The sequence below is a fragment of the Cydia splendana genome, chromosome 1 (genome assembly GCF_910591565.1).
Source record: "Cydia splendana chromosome 1, ilCydSple1.2, whole genome shotgun sequence".
In the NCBI taxonomy this organism is placed as follows: Eukaryota; Metazoa; Arthropoda; class Insecta; order Lepidoptera; family Tortricidae; genus Cydia; species Cydia splendana.
Genome location: NC_085960.1, coordinates 15547976 through 15565570, shown reverse-complemented (window position 1 = coordinate 15565570; position 17595 = coordinate 15547976). Strand labels below are relative to the sequence as shown.

At 38.0% G+C, this 17595-nt stretch overlaps 1 protein-coding gene across 1 annotated transcript in view; it reads right to left on the bottom strand.

Moving 5' to 3' along the window:
- Positions 1–1363: 1363 nt before the first annotated feature.
- Positions 1364–17595, bottom strand: part of LOC134796459 (prostaglandin E2 receptor EP3 subtype) — a 57774-nt gene continuing 41542 nt past the window's right edge. Inside the window, exons 5-6 of the mRNA XM_063768655.1 lie at positions 2735–2923; positions 1364–2432 (exon numbers count right to left, since the gene is read on the bottom strand). Coding sequence (XP_063624725.1) covers positions 2295–2432; positions 2735–2923 — 327 coding nt within the window. The 3' untranslated portion in view covers positions 1364–2294. The remainder of the gene's footprint in view (positions 2433–2734; positions 2924–17595) is intronic.

The following is a 17595-nucleotide window of genomic DNA, read 5'->3' as shown; positions in this document are numbered from 1 at the left end:
CTCTTGGAGGCAGTTCCCTTCAAACAAAAAAAGAATTGCTCAAATCGGACCACGGGTCTCGGAATAATCGCTGAACGTCGTACATTTTAAGAAATCGTCATGATTATCATCAAAACAATCATCATCATCAGGTCCACTTCATCAAATTGGTGGTTTTCGAGAGAAAATGCTCGAGTTGCTTAAGAAAACACCCAAATCACCCTACATGTGCATTTAAAAATTGAGGAGTTCCCTCAATTCCTCATGGATCCCATCATCAGAACAGCACCAGATTAATGTGGGACCACCTTGGAAGTACCTCCTTTCGAACAAAAAAAGAATTACTCAAATCGTCCCACGGGTCTCGGAGTAATCGATGAACATACATAAAAAAAAACATAGCCACAACCGAATACAGAACCTCCTCCTTCTATGAAATGGAAGTCGGTTAAAAAAGAGTAGAAATCAAAAAGTGGCAATACGGCAGTGTCATCCCTTTCAAATTAATCTATATAAACGAGACGACACTACAGTATCGTCACTTTTTAATTTTTACTCTTTTTTGTCAGACTGTACTTTCTGCAGTGGCAGTAGGTAGGTACCTTGATTTCACGTTTGATATTTTATTTAAAAGCTATAGTTCCGAACTTAGAGGATATAACCAACGGAGACGCCATGTCTAAAATCTTCGGTACAAAATAGTCTGCCGTTTTTTGCGGGGGAGGGGCACGTCAAATGTATAGGTACGTCATGTCAGATAAACGTCAGTCCATACATATGGTTGACATATGGTTGACCATTGGCCGCCTTTTTTCGACAGAGGGGAACGCCTGTTAATGGCGGCTCCATTCTTAATTACTCCGAGGTTCCGAAGCATTATATATTTACAGTCTGCCAAATGTACAGGATGGCCCAAAATTACATATTGTTTATAATTTTAACACACGTTTGCATTTGTATAAAGATAAAGGAGATATTTTGGAATTCGTTTTAGTTAAATGATCATTAAGGATGACTCACGCTTGACAGGGCCGTGCCCGGGACGAGGCGTCCGACAAGTCATTTTCTATGACGGCTGATCGGTGATCACGTGGTGCTTTTCATGGAAAACGATCACGCAGGGTCTAGCGTGAGTCATCCTTTAGGTACCTAGTTAAATTTTAATGACATTATGTAAAAGACGTGTAAGTATGAAACATATTCCTAAGAATGATTTGTCAAGGTACTTTTGGGCTACACTGTCGTAGAATATAATAATGAAGATATATTTTTATTTATAGGTAGATATTTTGTAAATTTGCACAAAATGCTGGGTGATCGAACTGATCGATAATGTTTTGTTAGTTAATATGTAAAGTACTTATATTCATTTGTCCCTTGTTTAATTTAATCATTTACCTACCTATGTTAAACGAATTTGCATACTTATAGTTCGTTTTTTTAGCATTAGAAATAAGGTAAACAATCTTGATGTGTCTTTTAACTGAAAAACACATTTTAAAAATAAGTTACGGCAAATATGTAACAACTATGAATCTCATACGATCATTTATATTCTTCTGCTAGTTCTGCTTTCATAAGTACCTAATAGTTACTGATTTTTAAAAAGCATTTTTCTATTAAAAGACATGTCAAGATTGCTTACCTTCTTTCAAGTTCTTTCTAATGCAAAAAAAAACGAACTATAGATAATATGTAGATAGGTAGGTACCTACATGTTATAGTCCTCAGGTTCAACCTAGATATTTTTGTCTATAAGAACGAAGTGATGTTTCTTTAACCGACTCCTTAGAAGGTGCATTTGGTATATTTTCTGTCTTATGGTTACCTATTTCCTAAGTTTTACATTTACATACATCGTTATGTTATATAAAGCATAGGTTCTTACATCATAATCATCTTTTTAGCCTATAGTCTCATACTTTACTTCATGACTTAAAATGTTCCCTTTTTCTTTAGGAGAGAAACAACTTTGTCAATGTACCTACTTAAAATTACTTCATCCAAGCATGCACATACACAAGTCATCGTATTAACTGTAAAGTTCACATTCGAGCAAGTTTAATCACAATCACATGTCACGTAGTCATAGAAACACTGAGCCCTCCAGATCGCGTCTGGAGAGTGGCGGTCGCTCACTGGTCATTCGAGCTCGAACACCGCGCGCCGTAAGCCAACGTAGCTGCTTCAACTCGGTGCCCGAGCTGCCAGGTGTGTCCTGCGGGAAGCTCTGTCTTCATGGTCTATTCAACTTTGTAGACTTCGAACAAGCTCCCCGACTAGACAAGTGTCTAGAGAGGGCGGTCTCTCCACGGTCAGTCCAGCAAGTGCGCGGGAGTGGGCGCCGGCAACGCGCGCAGCGGCTTCATCTCGGCGCCCGAGCTATCGCTCACCAACAGTGTCTCCTGCGGGCAGCACGATGTCTTCATCGACTCCGTCGATGTCTTGTGGTTCTGTTAACATAGATAAGTAATTGACTGTAAGTTGCTGGGTCAGACATAAACTATAGGATAGTGCCTATAACTAGATCTGCAGGGGTCTCTAAGTTTAACCCGAGGGCCACTGCTAGACTCTGCTTCCTATTTTCGGACAAGTTTATATAGAATTTCGCACTCTTCGTGGGCCAAATTGGCAGCACGTAGAGCATCGTACCTAATTTAGTAGCATGACAGGGCTAAATTCGTAAATTCCCCGCAGTGGCACTAGGGGCATGTGTAAGGATAGGTACAGATATGTAATTGTGTAACACACTGACCCGCTTAAAACAATGCGCAAGAGCGTGGCTCAGCGCTCGCAGGCAGCGAGGGCGCGAGCGGCGCATCAGCACATAGAGCACGGGGTCGAGCACGTAGTTGAGCAGCATGAGCAGGTCTGAGATGGCCCCCAGTGGCGCCAGACGCGGCCAGTAGCGCGAGTTCAAGGACAAATATAGGGACGACGTTATCTGCAAGTAACATAAAATACCATGTATAATCTATGGGGTACTAATATATTGCCGTGCCCCATGACAACATATGAAACTATATAAAAAACCAAATATTTAACAGAAATTGCAAAAAAACTTTCTTTTTTACCGCGAATATTCGTCTGCCGATCAAAGATAAACATTTCAATTTAAAAGAGGCTTTGGTGTGCAAAGCCTCTTTTAAATTGAAATGTTCAAATACTTAATACGACAAACGTTCTGATATTAGGAAACATAAACTAAAAAAAATTCAGAGGCTTTTACTTCACTTTATAGCATGTTTTGTTCGTCATTAAGGAAGACGCAGGGCGCCAATAATAATAATAACACACCCACTCGCCTTAATTGATCCTTGAGAAGAGCGTAACTCATACCGCCATCATAAAGCGTTCTGGGGCGTATTACCTTACCTACATACGACGTACCTAATGGTAATGAAGAAGCGCCGTGAGCTCATTCAGGGCAATATGAAAACCAAGCTGTTATTTCGGTCGTTTACCGAGTATTTGCTGTTGACGAACCATTATACTTACAGATACTTATTACAGATGTTTCTGAAATTCATTCATACTGTACGATCGAGCCTGAGGCGAAAGCTCGCCCTCGTTCTGTATATAATGTCAGGGGAGAAATCCGTGTATCAAAATCAAATTGAGATGAGCTGAAGGCTCAAGCAATAGCAATTTATCATCCAACTGTTTTTATGCTATCAAACTACACAACGGGACTTAATCGCGTATCTAAGTTTTAAGATTTACCTCCGACGTTTCGAGGACGGCGTGGGACGGTGTTTTTATGCTTGCGCAATAGTTCTAGTTCACCCAAAAGTTGAAGTTCGACTCACGGGCTTGGTTAGCGGTAGAAAGAATCACCAAGTGTTCCTTTCCTCCTATCTGTAAAATGTATATATGCGTTCCAGTATAAATGGACCCCTTTACTTTCAAAAAATACGCGAAATCATAGGTCAGACTTATTCTGGTCCATCTACAGCTCACAAAGTACTTAAAGCTCCTGTTGAACTGAAGGACTGAGGCGTAGTTGTACATTTTAGTATTTTATCGTATTGACGGAGGCTATTGAACTTAATTAAAATCGCCATTCCGAATTAACTGCAAGTAGGTAATAGCTCGTTTAAATTCTAGCGGTTGACATTGGCGAGTTTAAAATTTCAATCCATGGCTTAGGTATCCATTTATTGAGACAATGAAATATTTTCGCTCGTTACACAGCGCGCATACAAAGTGGCTTATACCTACCGTATTAATTTCGTGGCTACTATCTATAATAGTAGTAAGGTAAACGTACTAGTGCTCGACATGCTAATGCCCAATAGATGACACCTTGCTGTCACCGCTGTTGACAATGACTTAAGTTTCAAGATGACATGTAGGTACTGGGACCGCGTCGAACACCAGTACGTTTACCTTACTTAGGTAGTTATAGATGGTCAAGTAGTTCTTGTCAGTAGAAAAAGGCGGCAAATTTGAAAAATGTAGACGCGAAGGGATATCGTCTCATAGAAAATTTGAATTTCGCGCCTTTTTCTACTGACAAGATTTGTTTGACCATCTATAATAGATACTTGTTGTGAAGTTAGAACTAGAAACCAGTAGAAAAACTTTAAGTAGATTGTATTGAGACGATTGGTAGGTACCTACTTACTTAAATATTTATGAACCGTGAAATCAGGTAAAAATAGTCATATGTACAATGAGGAAAAGACTTCACGTTGTCCTACTAACTTGTCTTAATATCTAAGTAGGTAAGTATTAAGATATTTTTCACGCCACTGTTCGGAAATGTGGCAATAGATGGTCTAAAACCAAGCTGGAAAGTAGGCAATAGCTGTAGCACCTGAACCACCACTACTACAATGTTTCATTGTTATCATCATCTGTCATTAGTGACAGTTCGCTACAGCAATGAGTATCATTTAAAACATCTCTCAAAAGGTCTTTTTTGGCGCAACTTTTTCCTTCAAAAATAAAATTAGGTTATTTATAGGACCAATTTCTTGTTTAAAAAAAAATAAATGTCAAAACCATTCATTCATTCATTCAGTCAGTTCATTCGATTCACGCTTAAGGCGTTTCTTACTTTTGTAGCTGTTTGTGGTTTTTTAGCAAAAACGCTTCTAAGTTTAGAGTTGGTTTGAAGCAAACAACAGAAAAACGCCTCTTAAAAGTGATAAAAAAAGTAAAAAAGGCGGGATCGGAAAATACTCACTGAATTGGATAGTGTAAATTGTGTTTGACTAAAAAATACAAGAAACACGTATAGATCTACGCTCGCTATAAAAATGAGTTCTTCTAGTGAAGAAAATGATATTCTTACGCTGACGCCTACCGAAATTCAAGAAACAGCACAGGCAGTGGTTAGTAATTTGCTACCAGAGAAATCACTGGCTAGTACTTATAGTTATGCAAATGTTTTCTTATTTCCTCGCAGTAGTCGTGAAAAGCACTATGTAATGCCTCAGCCGGAAACGCTAAAGATGGACTCGTATTCTTTGAGGGCCTTCACTAACGTGTCGGCCCTCAAACTCGTCACTCGTCCATCTTTCCTACACTGTACCACAATGTACTATATATTCAGATGTAGGTACGAAATAATTATTTAGGATCTGTATAGACGCGGTAGTGAGAGCCACGTAAGTATTTGGTAATTACTATAATTATTAATTAGGCGTCCTAACATAAATTTAAATAGGAAAGTTATAACGTCACCGACAAGTAGGTAATGAGAATATCAGACTATTACGAGTACTCACTTTACTTGTTATGTATTTACATCTTGTATTGTTAGTGTAGGCCGTTCATTCCCTAACTGCTCTATATTAATCTAAAAAAAAATTGTCGACTTTTTAGGGAATGGTAAAACATTCAGTTACTAGTATATTACTACACTACTACTTGAAACTCCTAGTATTTGAATCTAAAACAATAAATAGTTTGTTTTACAGAACAGTTCAAAGGCCAAATAGTCAAAGGAAAAACTTTTTTAACAAAGGCGGTAGCAGAGTGACAGGCAGATATACGACCATTGTTATTTAAATCCGGATTCAAATTGCTTTTAATAGAATCTCTGGAAAGACGCTTAAACTTAATCTGCTTTAAATTACAAAGGAGTTAATTGATCCATTGAAAATTAGTAAACCTACATAAATAATCAAATTCGGCTATAATTCTAATATAATTTAATCTCGACATCAGTCAGCCGTTAAGCGATCGAGAACCTTGTGCATTTAACTAATTCGTTTTTGCTTTCAATTGAAATACCTACTCAATCCATTTAGGTACCTATATGTAAACTAGAGTCGGCATCTCGAACATAATGTTTCCGCACGTCAAGGAAGTGCATGCACTTCATTGCGTTTAGTACGTCAACGACCACTGACGAGATGCCACACATGTACCGAAAATTTAAAAAACCGGGCAAGTGCGAGTCGGACTCGCGCACGAAGGGTTCCGTACCATAATGCAAAAAAAAAAAAACGAAAAAAAAAAACAAAATAAAAAACGGTCACCCATCCAAGTACTGACCACTCCCGACGTTGCTTAACTTTGGTCAAAAATCACGTTTGTTGTATGGGAGCCCCATTTAAATCTTTATTTTATTCTGTTTTTAGTATTTGTTGTTATAGCGGCAACAGAAATACATCATCTGTGAAAATTTCAACTGTCTAGCTATCACGGTTCGTGAGATACAGCCTGGTGACAGACGGACGGACGGACGGACGGACGGACGGACGGACGGACAGCGAAGTCTTAGTAATAGGGTCCCGTTTTACCCTTTGGGTACGGAACCCTAAAAACATTAAAAAATTAAAAAATGCCTTCGTGCGTGCTCAAAAGTTGAAACAATAGTATACAAGAAAATGTAATAAAAGCGATGGTATAAAAAAAAAACAAATAACTGTTGATTTACGATTATTTAGTTTATCACGAAACGTCACTTTAAGGGGCCCACTGATTAACAGTCCGCCGGACGGTATCGGCCTGTCAGTTGTTCGGAACTGTCAAAATTTTGTTCTAACTGACAGGCCGATACCGTCCGGCGGACTGTTAATCAGTGGGCCCCTTTAGAACATTCGCGGCTGGAAGCCATTTTCTACGGCACAAAGATTAATTTTCTCAGACGTGACACATTGGTATCTACGAAATGGTTGTATACGTTGTTGGTTAATTGCACAAAAGTTACGAAATATATACTAGTGGCTCTGTGAGCTGTAGACCTCGCGAGCATATCTTATTGGGCACGACGACAGCGCCACACAGTGGTTGCAACATGCAACTACCTATAGGCCCGTATTTTGTCACAACTATTAAGCGAGAAGTGAGTAAATCGTAATAATTTCAATTTTCATTGAAATTGAACCTGAACGGATTTTAATACGATTTTTATCTAAAAAAAGTGATTCTTGCGAAAGTTTACGAAATATTCTGGCTAAGAGCTTTAATCGATAACCCTGCCCAATCCACATACAACAAATATCAAAAACACTAAAATTAAAACATAATCTGAAAAACTACAAGTGAAAAAATTGTCCCAAACGCTGTCAGCCAATAAACCTTACTTACCTATCTCTGGGAGCAGATTCGTTTTTAGGGTCATCAAAAAAAAAATAGCCCTAACCTCCCTATCTCTGGGAGCAGATTCGTTTTTAGGGCCATCAAAAAAAAAGCGTGAGTCATCCTTAAGTCTTCTTGTATCGCCGTAGTCTGGTAATGCGCGGATAGAATCCAGGGCGCTTGTAAATTCGTAGTTTGAATTACCCGATAAATTAATGTTTTATGGGGGCATGCAAGCAAAGCCGGGCGCAAAAGCTAACAATATGTATAAATGTATTTGAAATGTATTAAAATCCCTTTCGATTGATATACAACACGTCATCATTACTTATTTGTATTTTTTTTGGTTCGCGGCTTTATGACCTCTAGAGAGCACCGTGTTTGTTCTTACATAGTCATATCCAGCGGACGATTTGAATGACACATCGTTTCACAAATTATAATGAGTACTTTAGAAGTTATTAGGAAACAAATGAATATTATACATACATACATACCTATACAGTGTACATACCGGTCAACATCATAACCCTCCTTTTGCGTTGCCGTAGTCGAGTATTAAATGTATGACTCGGTTTATAATAATTTAAAAATTGAAAATGACCAAAAAGCTCAATTTTTAGGGATAGTTATTGTTTGAATAAGTTGCTAAGTTACCAACAGTTAGCGATGTTACGATTCGACTTCACAAATCGGTTCAAACCGATTTACACCTGAAGTCGACTAAATCGACGTGACTGTTCCGTAAATCGACTTAAGATAAGTTCATCCGCTCTAAAAGCAAACTTTTCGATTTGTTGCTGCGTCACTTTCGTTTGACATATTGAGGAATAAGATGTACGCGACTCGACTTCAAATTACGAAGAAAAATATTGCCATGCACATTGCCGTCATTATTGAGTCGAGTCAAGTCGAAACTTGGTATCTACAGATAAAGCAAAATGAAACTTATTATTTGAGTAGTAAGGCTCCATTTCGGATGGGCTTAAAGAGATCGATCGAGGCGCGAGCTATCACAACTTTTTTATTTTGAAAAATTTCCAAAAACTGGTTCGACAGAAAAAAAATATCGAATCATAGATTTCGGTTACAAAATTTCACGAGAATCGGTTAAGAATTGCGACCTGTAGAGGAGAACATACGGACATACAAAAGCAAAACGGCCGAGTCAAAACGTAGACCTTCGCTTCGCTTCGGTCAATTATTCTCGTTATTTATTGAATGTTTTAGTTATAATAACGTATTTTATAATATACCTATTTATGTTACATTAAGGGTGGTAGGTGCAAAATTGTTACCGAGAATCAAATAGAAAATGTGATGAATCGTTAAAAAATTGAATATAGTCCGTGATACAAGTATGTACTTAGAATATTGTATAGAAATAATATTTTAGGAAAGAATCCTCGTTTTCACTCGTGCGATATATAATAAAAGTTATAAAAAAGGTAAATTATATTCAAGTTTACGTTTTAGTGGTTGGCCCCATTAGAAAAGTTGCTCGGTAGGGGCTGTCCATAAATTACGTCATCGATTTTTGACGATTTTGGACCCCCCCCCCCCTATATCATCCAAAAATCATGCTTCAAATGACCCCATTTCCTCCTACTTCATGCTACCTTCATCCGATGTCCAGACCCCCCCCCCCTAATTTGAAATGACGTAATTTATGAATAGCCCCGTATCACCTATATATTCACGTCGTATAATATTGCAGGTCATTAAAAAAATAACCCTGTACGTAGGCAGAATATGAGCAGTTGTCATAACAGTTTCGTCTCTGGCCTAGATTCGCTTAATATTCTTCACCTTAGTCATGGTATAATAATATACTCCGCCTGGTACTCTCTTCCGAGATTCGCGTATGACCTAACCATAGAAGGTAGGATTGTATAGAAGTGGTATACGCGTGCCTCCGTGAGGGACAAAACATACGCAAATGCAACACTGTGATTGGTCGAATTCATTTGTTGCCCACCATTATCCATACAAAAAAAAGGTGGAGAACAAATAAATTTGTGAGACTGTGACAAGGACAAACAATAATAGCTCTTTCGCTGCTACTCCTACTGAAAGATACATAAGACTATCCCGTTCTGTCAGTTACCCCCACCACTCATGCCAGATCCAGGTATATCCTAGATTCATGGACCTAACTGACACGGGCCTACGTCATCATGCTGTTTATAGGTTCTCAAACTTTAAAATGTGGGAGAATTTTAACCAACGGTGAAAATTATTTTAACGGCATTAATTTTAAGTTATTCATGTAGAAACATAGTAAAATAAAACAAATCTAATGTATTAAATTAAACTTTATTTATCTATGCAAGACAAACGTTTGAAAAACTACCCATATAACCATTCCAGTCGCAGAATCACAAAGTGGTAACTAAATGTCAGATGTGTCGTAACAGAGTCCACACAATGTGTCTAGAATTGTTTCGAAACAAAGTGTCGTCGCCGTGTCTACACTTTTCCGTAACAAGGTGTCGACACATTTGTGTGCACTTTGCGTGCGGTTTGCGACTAAATCTGACAGCAAATTTGTGACAGCAAATGTCAATATAAAATACCTCTTGAAAACCAAGGTTTGTCAAACTACTATTAGTGTCTCGTGTGCTCGTAATTCTAGTAAGTCATCATGGGCAATGCAAATGATAATAATCGACCGAAACCATATAAACACCCAACACCCGTCAACCTTTTACAGAAAAGTTTTTAAAGAAATTCAATAAGCTACTTAGGTCAGGCAACGAATGCTCCAAAAGTTGTAGAGGGAAATGCTCGGAACACAATTTTTGACTCCGTAACTCGGTTTAACAAGTTAGGAGGTGAACATATCAAAAGTCCCCGGTCGTAGCCCTTGAGCGGGGGGGAGAGAGGGGGGCTTTGAAGGTCCCATTTTCCCGTTTTTCGATTATATCTCGGAAACTATGCATCTCAGCGACATGGCCACTTATACAAAATGAAAGTTAATTTAATTTGTTACAAGTTTATTCAGTCAATTTTTTCGATATGTTAAATAGTTTTTGAGATATCCGCTCTTGAAAGTTTATTTAGGGCTCTCAATTTTATCTTGATATATCTATATCAGTGAAGGTGCTAGGCCGTGTTTGGTATCGTTTTCGTATAAATCTGAGGTGCTGAATCCATTTAAGATATCACATTGACACCATTCCACAAAATAAAAATAAATCTTTTTAGGGTTCCGTACCTCAAAAGGAAAAAACGGAACCCTTATAGGATCACTCGTGCGTCTGTATGTATGTCCGTCTGAATACACAAAATAGTTCTTTACCTATAGATGACAGGAAAACCTATTAGAAATGTGCAGTCAAGCGCGAGTCGGACTTAATGTACGGAACCCTTAATACGCGAGTCCGACTCGCACTTGGCCGGTTTTTTTGAAACTCTTCTTGACGCTTAACCGCTGAACCGATTTCGTTGAAATTTGGTATAGAAATAGTTTGCGTCCCGGAACAGGACATAGGATAGATCTTATAACCAAAATCATCTTTTGAAGGTGTGAAAAGTGGCGTGGAAATTTGTACGGGAAATCAATAACCGCTGAACCGATTTATATGAAATTTGGGATGGTCTACATCTTTGATTTAGTTAAAAATGATGAAAAAACATGACTTCAAACCTAAACTTAAACAGTATTAACTTCAAGAAGTCAATTCTGAATTCCCCCCTACACCTCATTTCACACCTTTAAAGGATGATTTTTGAGATAACTTATTATATCCTGTCTCGGGACTCAAAATATATGTGTACCAAATTTAAATTAAAACTGTTCAGCAGTTTAAGCGTGAAGAGGAGTTTACAAGAAAGTATTTTAATAAGTTTATATGTTTTTACTTCGGAATGGTGTCAATGTGATACCTTAACTAAATTTGGTACTGCGAATTTATACGAAAACGATACCAAACATGGCCTCGTAGCTTTACTGTTGTAGAAGTCAAAATAAAATTGAGAGCCCTAAATTCTTATTACTTGGCCAAACTTGTGTAGAAGGAAAAGGTAAAATAAAAGTCTTCGGCAGGAATATAAGACACAAATATATTTTTTTTTTGCGTTACTATTTCATTCATTAAATATAAACATACCTTGATTATACTATTCTAGTGAGATCCTCATAGATAAACAAAAACATTTACTTAAAAAATTACAAGGTCGAAATGTCACGGAACTTGTGAGAGTAATATGTGAAAAATAAAAACTTTTATGACAAAAAAAATCTGGACACAATTTAAGAATCACCCAATTGCGTCGAGGAATCATCTGTATTTTTGCTTGTTTCATTACCTCCTCGCTTCTTTTTTGTCCTTTGTATTCTGTAGCAATTTGTTAAATCTGAAAATAAAGATAACTTGCGTCGTCACGGATGTCGATTTATAGGTTTTAGGGAGTGCAGAATTCGAAAACGATGATCATTTTATAATCCAAGATGGCGGCTACGTATTTTGTCATAAAAGTGGAATCCAAAATAGTCATCATTTTCGAAATCTTCGCCCCCTAAAACCTATAAAACGATATCCATGACGACATTATGACAAAGTGCATTGCCGCCATTATGAAATTGAAAATGTTATCATTTTCGAAATCTGCGCCCCCTAAAACCTATAAAACGACATCCACGACGACTTTTATGACATAGTGCATGGCCGCCATCTTGGAATCCAAAATAGTCATCATTTTCGAAATCTGCGCCCCCTAAAACCTATAAAACGATATCCATGACGACTTTTATGACATAGTGCATTGCCGCCATTTTTAAATTGAAAATGTTATCATTTTCGAAATCTGCGTCCCCCAAAACCTATAAAACGACACCCATGACGACTTTTATGACATAGTGCATGGCCGCCATTTTGGATTCCAAAATGGTCATCATTTTCGAAAGCGGGGCCCCCTAAAACCTATAAAACGACATACATGACGACTTTTATGACATAGTGCATGGCCGCCATCTTGGAATCCAAAATGGTCATCATTTTCGAAATCTGCGCCCCCTAAAACCTATAAAACGACACCCATGACGACTTTTATGACATAGTGCATGGCCGCCATTTTGGAATCCAAAATGGTTATCATTTTCTAAATCTGCGCCCCCCAAAACCTATAAAACGACACCCATGACGACTTTTATGACATAGTGCATGGCCGCCATTTTGGATTTCAAAATGGTCATCATTTTCTAAATCGGGGCCCCCTAAAACCTATAAAACGACATCCATGACGACTTTTATGACACAGTGCATGGCCGCCATTTCGGATTCCAAAATGGTCATTATTTTCGGAATCGGCACTCCCTAAAACCTATATATCGACACCCATCTCGACTTTTATGACAAAGTGTTTTGCTACCATCTGCATGCAAGACATTTCTATTATTTTTACGTACAAAAATGGCCCCCTGTCAACTTTCAATCGAGATTTAATCGATAATTTATTCGATTAATATTCAGATTAATTCAATTTCAATCTATGTTAGGTCGACTAAACTAATCGCGATTAAAATTTGAGAATTAACTTTTTTTATTCCATTAATTAGTCGAATAAACAGTTAATCGATTAATGCCCATCTCTGACCACGGCATTTTTACACTTTGAGAATATCTGAAAACAAATCAACACAAGGAGCCATTTTGCAAATCCAGTAACATACCAGTAACTTTGTTATTACTTTTGACAGCGCGTGTCATGTGTCAACACAGAGTCGACACAAAGTCGAAACATTGCAACTACTTTGTGACTGCAATATTTCTCAGCCTTAAACCATATTTATACATCATAATTAACAAGTTTCGTAGTATGTAAAGCGTTATTTCTGTTATTTAAGTATAGTATACGCATCGAAGTACTAAAAATGCTTCAAATAATATAGTTATGAACACAGGCACTGAGAAGTAAACAATTTTATTTCCGGCTAAACTAAAACAATGTGGTGGCGCGTTGATTATATTACACTTAGTTTATCAAATCACTCGAGCAGTTTAATTCCCCATAATAATTTAAGTCCTATTGTAATATAAATGCAAACAATATATAATTACGTCTTGTAATCCGTTTTAGAGATGGCGTATTAATGTCACTTATTTTTATTTAAGTATTTTTCCATCTGACAGGAACAAAATGAACGAATGAACGAATGATTTTGGCATAAAGTAGTCGCAAACCCGAAACAATGTGTGCACACGGCGACCACACTTTATGTCACTTTGTGTCATGTGTCGACCCTTCCCCATTTCTGGTAACTGTGTCGACACGGCGACGACTCTGCGACTGGAATTGTGACCGAAACAGACGGTGTCGACACAAGATGTGTCAACACCGCGTCGTAACGGCGACTGGAAATGGTTGTATGGGTAATTCACAGTTACACATTCATTACAAAGCTTACGACGTGAAAAGTATGGAAAACACTGCGACTGCTGACACTGAGCGAGAAGGAAATAACAATTAACACGCGTTCGACAAGGATGACGGTCAGGGCATGAAGTTATCTAGATCCGAATTGTCAAATGTGAGAGCGCTATCCTGTGTTGCCAGTAGTGTAAACAGAATTACCCGAACGTCTGAAATTTATTTCGTGAATCGGAAGATATTGCTAACGAATAATTAAAAATGACGTGTTATTGTAAAATTTAAGATAAAATACATATAAATGAAAATTATAAAATTATAAAGAAATATTTTAACTTATTAACCATAGGTATAATGTACCCATGTAACATGTTATGTTGAAATAAAGTGGCAATGTTATTGTGACGTAGGCCCGTGTCACTCTGGGAAGAGAAGACCATGTTTTATTAGACCATGACCTTAGTGACAGACGTCAAACGCCGAAAATGGCGGACACATGGCGGACACAATTTGTTCGAGATGCCGACTCTAGTTTACATATACCTCAATGACTCAATCAGTACATTGTGAATAAACCTGACGCTTTGTCCTTATTGTACGTGGTGTCAGTCAACTTGTTAATACGATTAAAATGAAATTAAACGCCTTCGTAGTTGGAATTTCAAATTTCTATTACGGAATCTGTAACCAAATCACAAATTTAATTCTATAGTAAATTATGATAGAGGGACATTTTATCAGATATTTCTCCTTATTTATTTTGCTCCTTAACTACTTAGTTGAAATCTGTTTTATTCTGTTGAAAGTTAATTGTCGACCGTCTTAATAGAGTTAGACCAAAATTACTCTGCAGCGATTTTGATAGCACAGACTAAGTAGAAGATTCTACGAGTAAAGGATGACTAACGTTAGACCGGGCCGTGTCCGGGCCGGAGCTTCCGGCGCATCATTTTCTATGGAAAACATCACGTGATCGCCTGGCATGTCAAGCCCGATCTAACGTGAGTCATCCTTAATATGCCTAAAAGGGCTAAAAGGATAAAGTAAACTTAGTAAGTTAACTGAGAATCAAATAGGTTTTGACTCTAATGCGTGAATTTCAGATAAAACAATAACATAAAAAATACTGCACCTTGTAATCATGCGGATTTGATGAAATGTTTGATTGAACGCGAACATGTCTGATGGTGCGGCAAATAGAAAGTGCCGGAGTTTTCTAATCGATTACCTCTTTCGCTTTTCAGTTTCTAAGAACTACGCTATTTACCTACCTAACCGTTAATAAATACGACTCATATTCTTTTATTAGGGCCAGTTGCACCAACCACATTTGAGAGACTGATCAACGTCACTCAGCGGTTTACTATGAAATTTTACATAGAATAAAATTGAACGAACGCTTTACCGTTGACAGATGGTTTGGTGCAACTCACTCATATGGTTCCAAAAATTGCACCAAGAGCAAGATTAAGTATACCTACATTTCACTGAAAACGCGCGTTGAAAGCTGTTTTTAATGATTTCAAATAAGTACAAAAGATAGGAAGAATAATAGATGCGTCCTCTCGCCCACACACCCCTCAGTTTAGGTTAGCTTGAAGTCTGTGTGTTACACTGCTCTCATTTTAAGATTAAACATTGAATAAAAAATTATTCAATGTTTATCATTGAGTAAAAACGGTTCAAACAAGTGGGTTTGAAGTAACTCGCGCGACATGTAAAATTAAACCGACCGTAAAATTATTCAATGTTAGTGTGCCTCACAACAGTTTAAATTCGAATGTTAAACAGCATGTTAAAAAAAGTCAAATGATCTTCAAGCCAGGATTAAAGCGTAAATTATCACTTGATCAGTGCTCAAATTATAAGTTTTACTAAGCCTAAGAAGTCTCAGTAGTTATAAATAAATAGACCCGGCGTGACATCCATCTTATATTTCCTCCAGTAGACAGGTGACACCGGCCGCCTGTGCTGATAGGTTGTGTTGTCTACCAAACGGTGACAGCTCCCAATTAGTTAATTAGTTTTATAGAAAAGGTAAGGGGTATATCGAAATTTACAGCTTCGTCGGAATCCAAGAATTAGCTAGAGTATTGGAAAATCCGAAGGCATTTATTGAAGTTGCCACCCACCCACCACCCACCTTAATAAATTTACTTAGGTAATATTTACCTATCGTATAAAATATCTTCCTGAAAAGAAAATTTTACTGTCGACTGATTGTGTAACGAGAAATATCTTGAAGGCGGGTTAACAATGTTAACATTTCCAATATGTTTTACCATTTAAAAATCTGTGCCTCAGCTCTTCTACCCAATACCTATCTATAAATGCAGTGCCTACTACATAGTAACAACTAAGTAAGTACATACTTACCTATATATAAAAAGAAACAAGTAAGGGCAGTGTTGTCTGTTAATGTTCAATCAAAGATAGGTAAAGTATCTATTTGTAAACTTTATTGACTGAGATAAGTTCTACAAAATCGTCGCACAAAGGGTTCTTGGATTGTAAAATCCAATTACCCCACTTGCAGTCTCCTTGTATTGGAGATATCTAGGAATTTTGAAACAGATGAACGTTGTTTTGAAGTAAAGATTCAGTTATGTACTGAAATACTACATCGCAATTACTATTATATGAGATATGTACAGTCACCTGCAATAACATGTTACTCTTCGAAGGCCGCAAAAATATGTGACACGCCCTTACGCCTCTATAAATAAGATCGTGTCAGATATTTTTGCGGCCTTCATTGTGTAACATATTATTGCTGGTGACTGTACGTATGTATGTATATTCGAGAACGTACAGTCAAGCGCAATGAATACGGGTTACATTTTGTACAGAAATTGTGACTGCTTTCATTGCTCTTCAGTGTATTTTTAACCGACTTCCAAATCTATAATTTTTAAGAATAAAAGACCGACTTCTATGGGGGCCGGTGAAAGATTATTGTAGATGGTGCACTATGTAGAAAAGGAGGTAAAATCACCCACTTTTCTACTAGCATTTCGCTTCTGTAAGGCTCGCAGTTCTAACTTAACCTAACCCTTGTTCGGTTCTGTGAGGATCGCAGTTCAAACCTAACCTAACCCACTTAACGGCGCATGCGGTGCGGTGTACGGGGGTTTGAGCGGGAGGGGCTAGTAAGATTGGCATCATCATACTTTATACCTACATTTTATGGTATGTAGGTAATCATAGTGGTTTATTTAGTTAAGGTATCATAGTGGTTTTCCGGGTCAAGGTCCGGGTCCGAGTCCGGGTCCGAGTCCGAGTCCGGGTCCGAGTCCGATTCCGGGTCCGAGTCCGAGTCCGAGTCCGGGTCCAAGTCCAAGTCCGGGTCCGAGTCCGGGTCCGAGTGCGGTTCCGAGTCCGGGTCCGAGTCCGGGTCCGAGTACGGATCCGAGTCCGGGTCCGGGTCCGAGTCCGGATACGAGTCCGTGTCCACAAACGTAACGAGAGGAAAAATCGCCAAACGTGAACTATGCGTCGTTGAAGAGTGGTCATCATGGTTCTGGTCATCATCAGCAGTTCCACTTCATCAAATGCTACAGTTTTTAATGAAAATGCTTGATTTTCTGATGTAAATACAAAAATCTCTATACGCATGCCTTTAAGATTTGAGGAGTTCCCTCGATTCCTCATGGATCCCGTCATCAGAACTCGAGCTTGACAAAAATGTGGCTTAAAAACATAACTTGC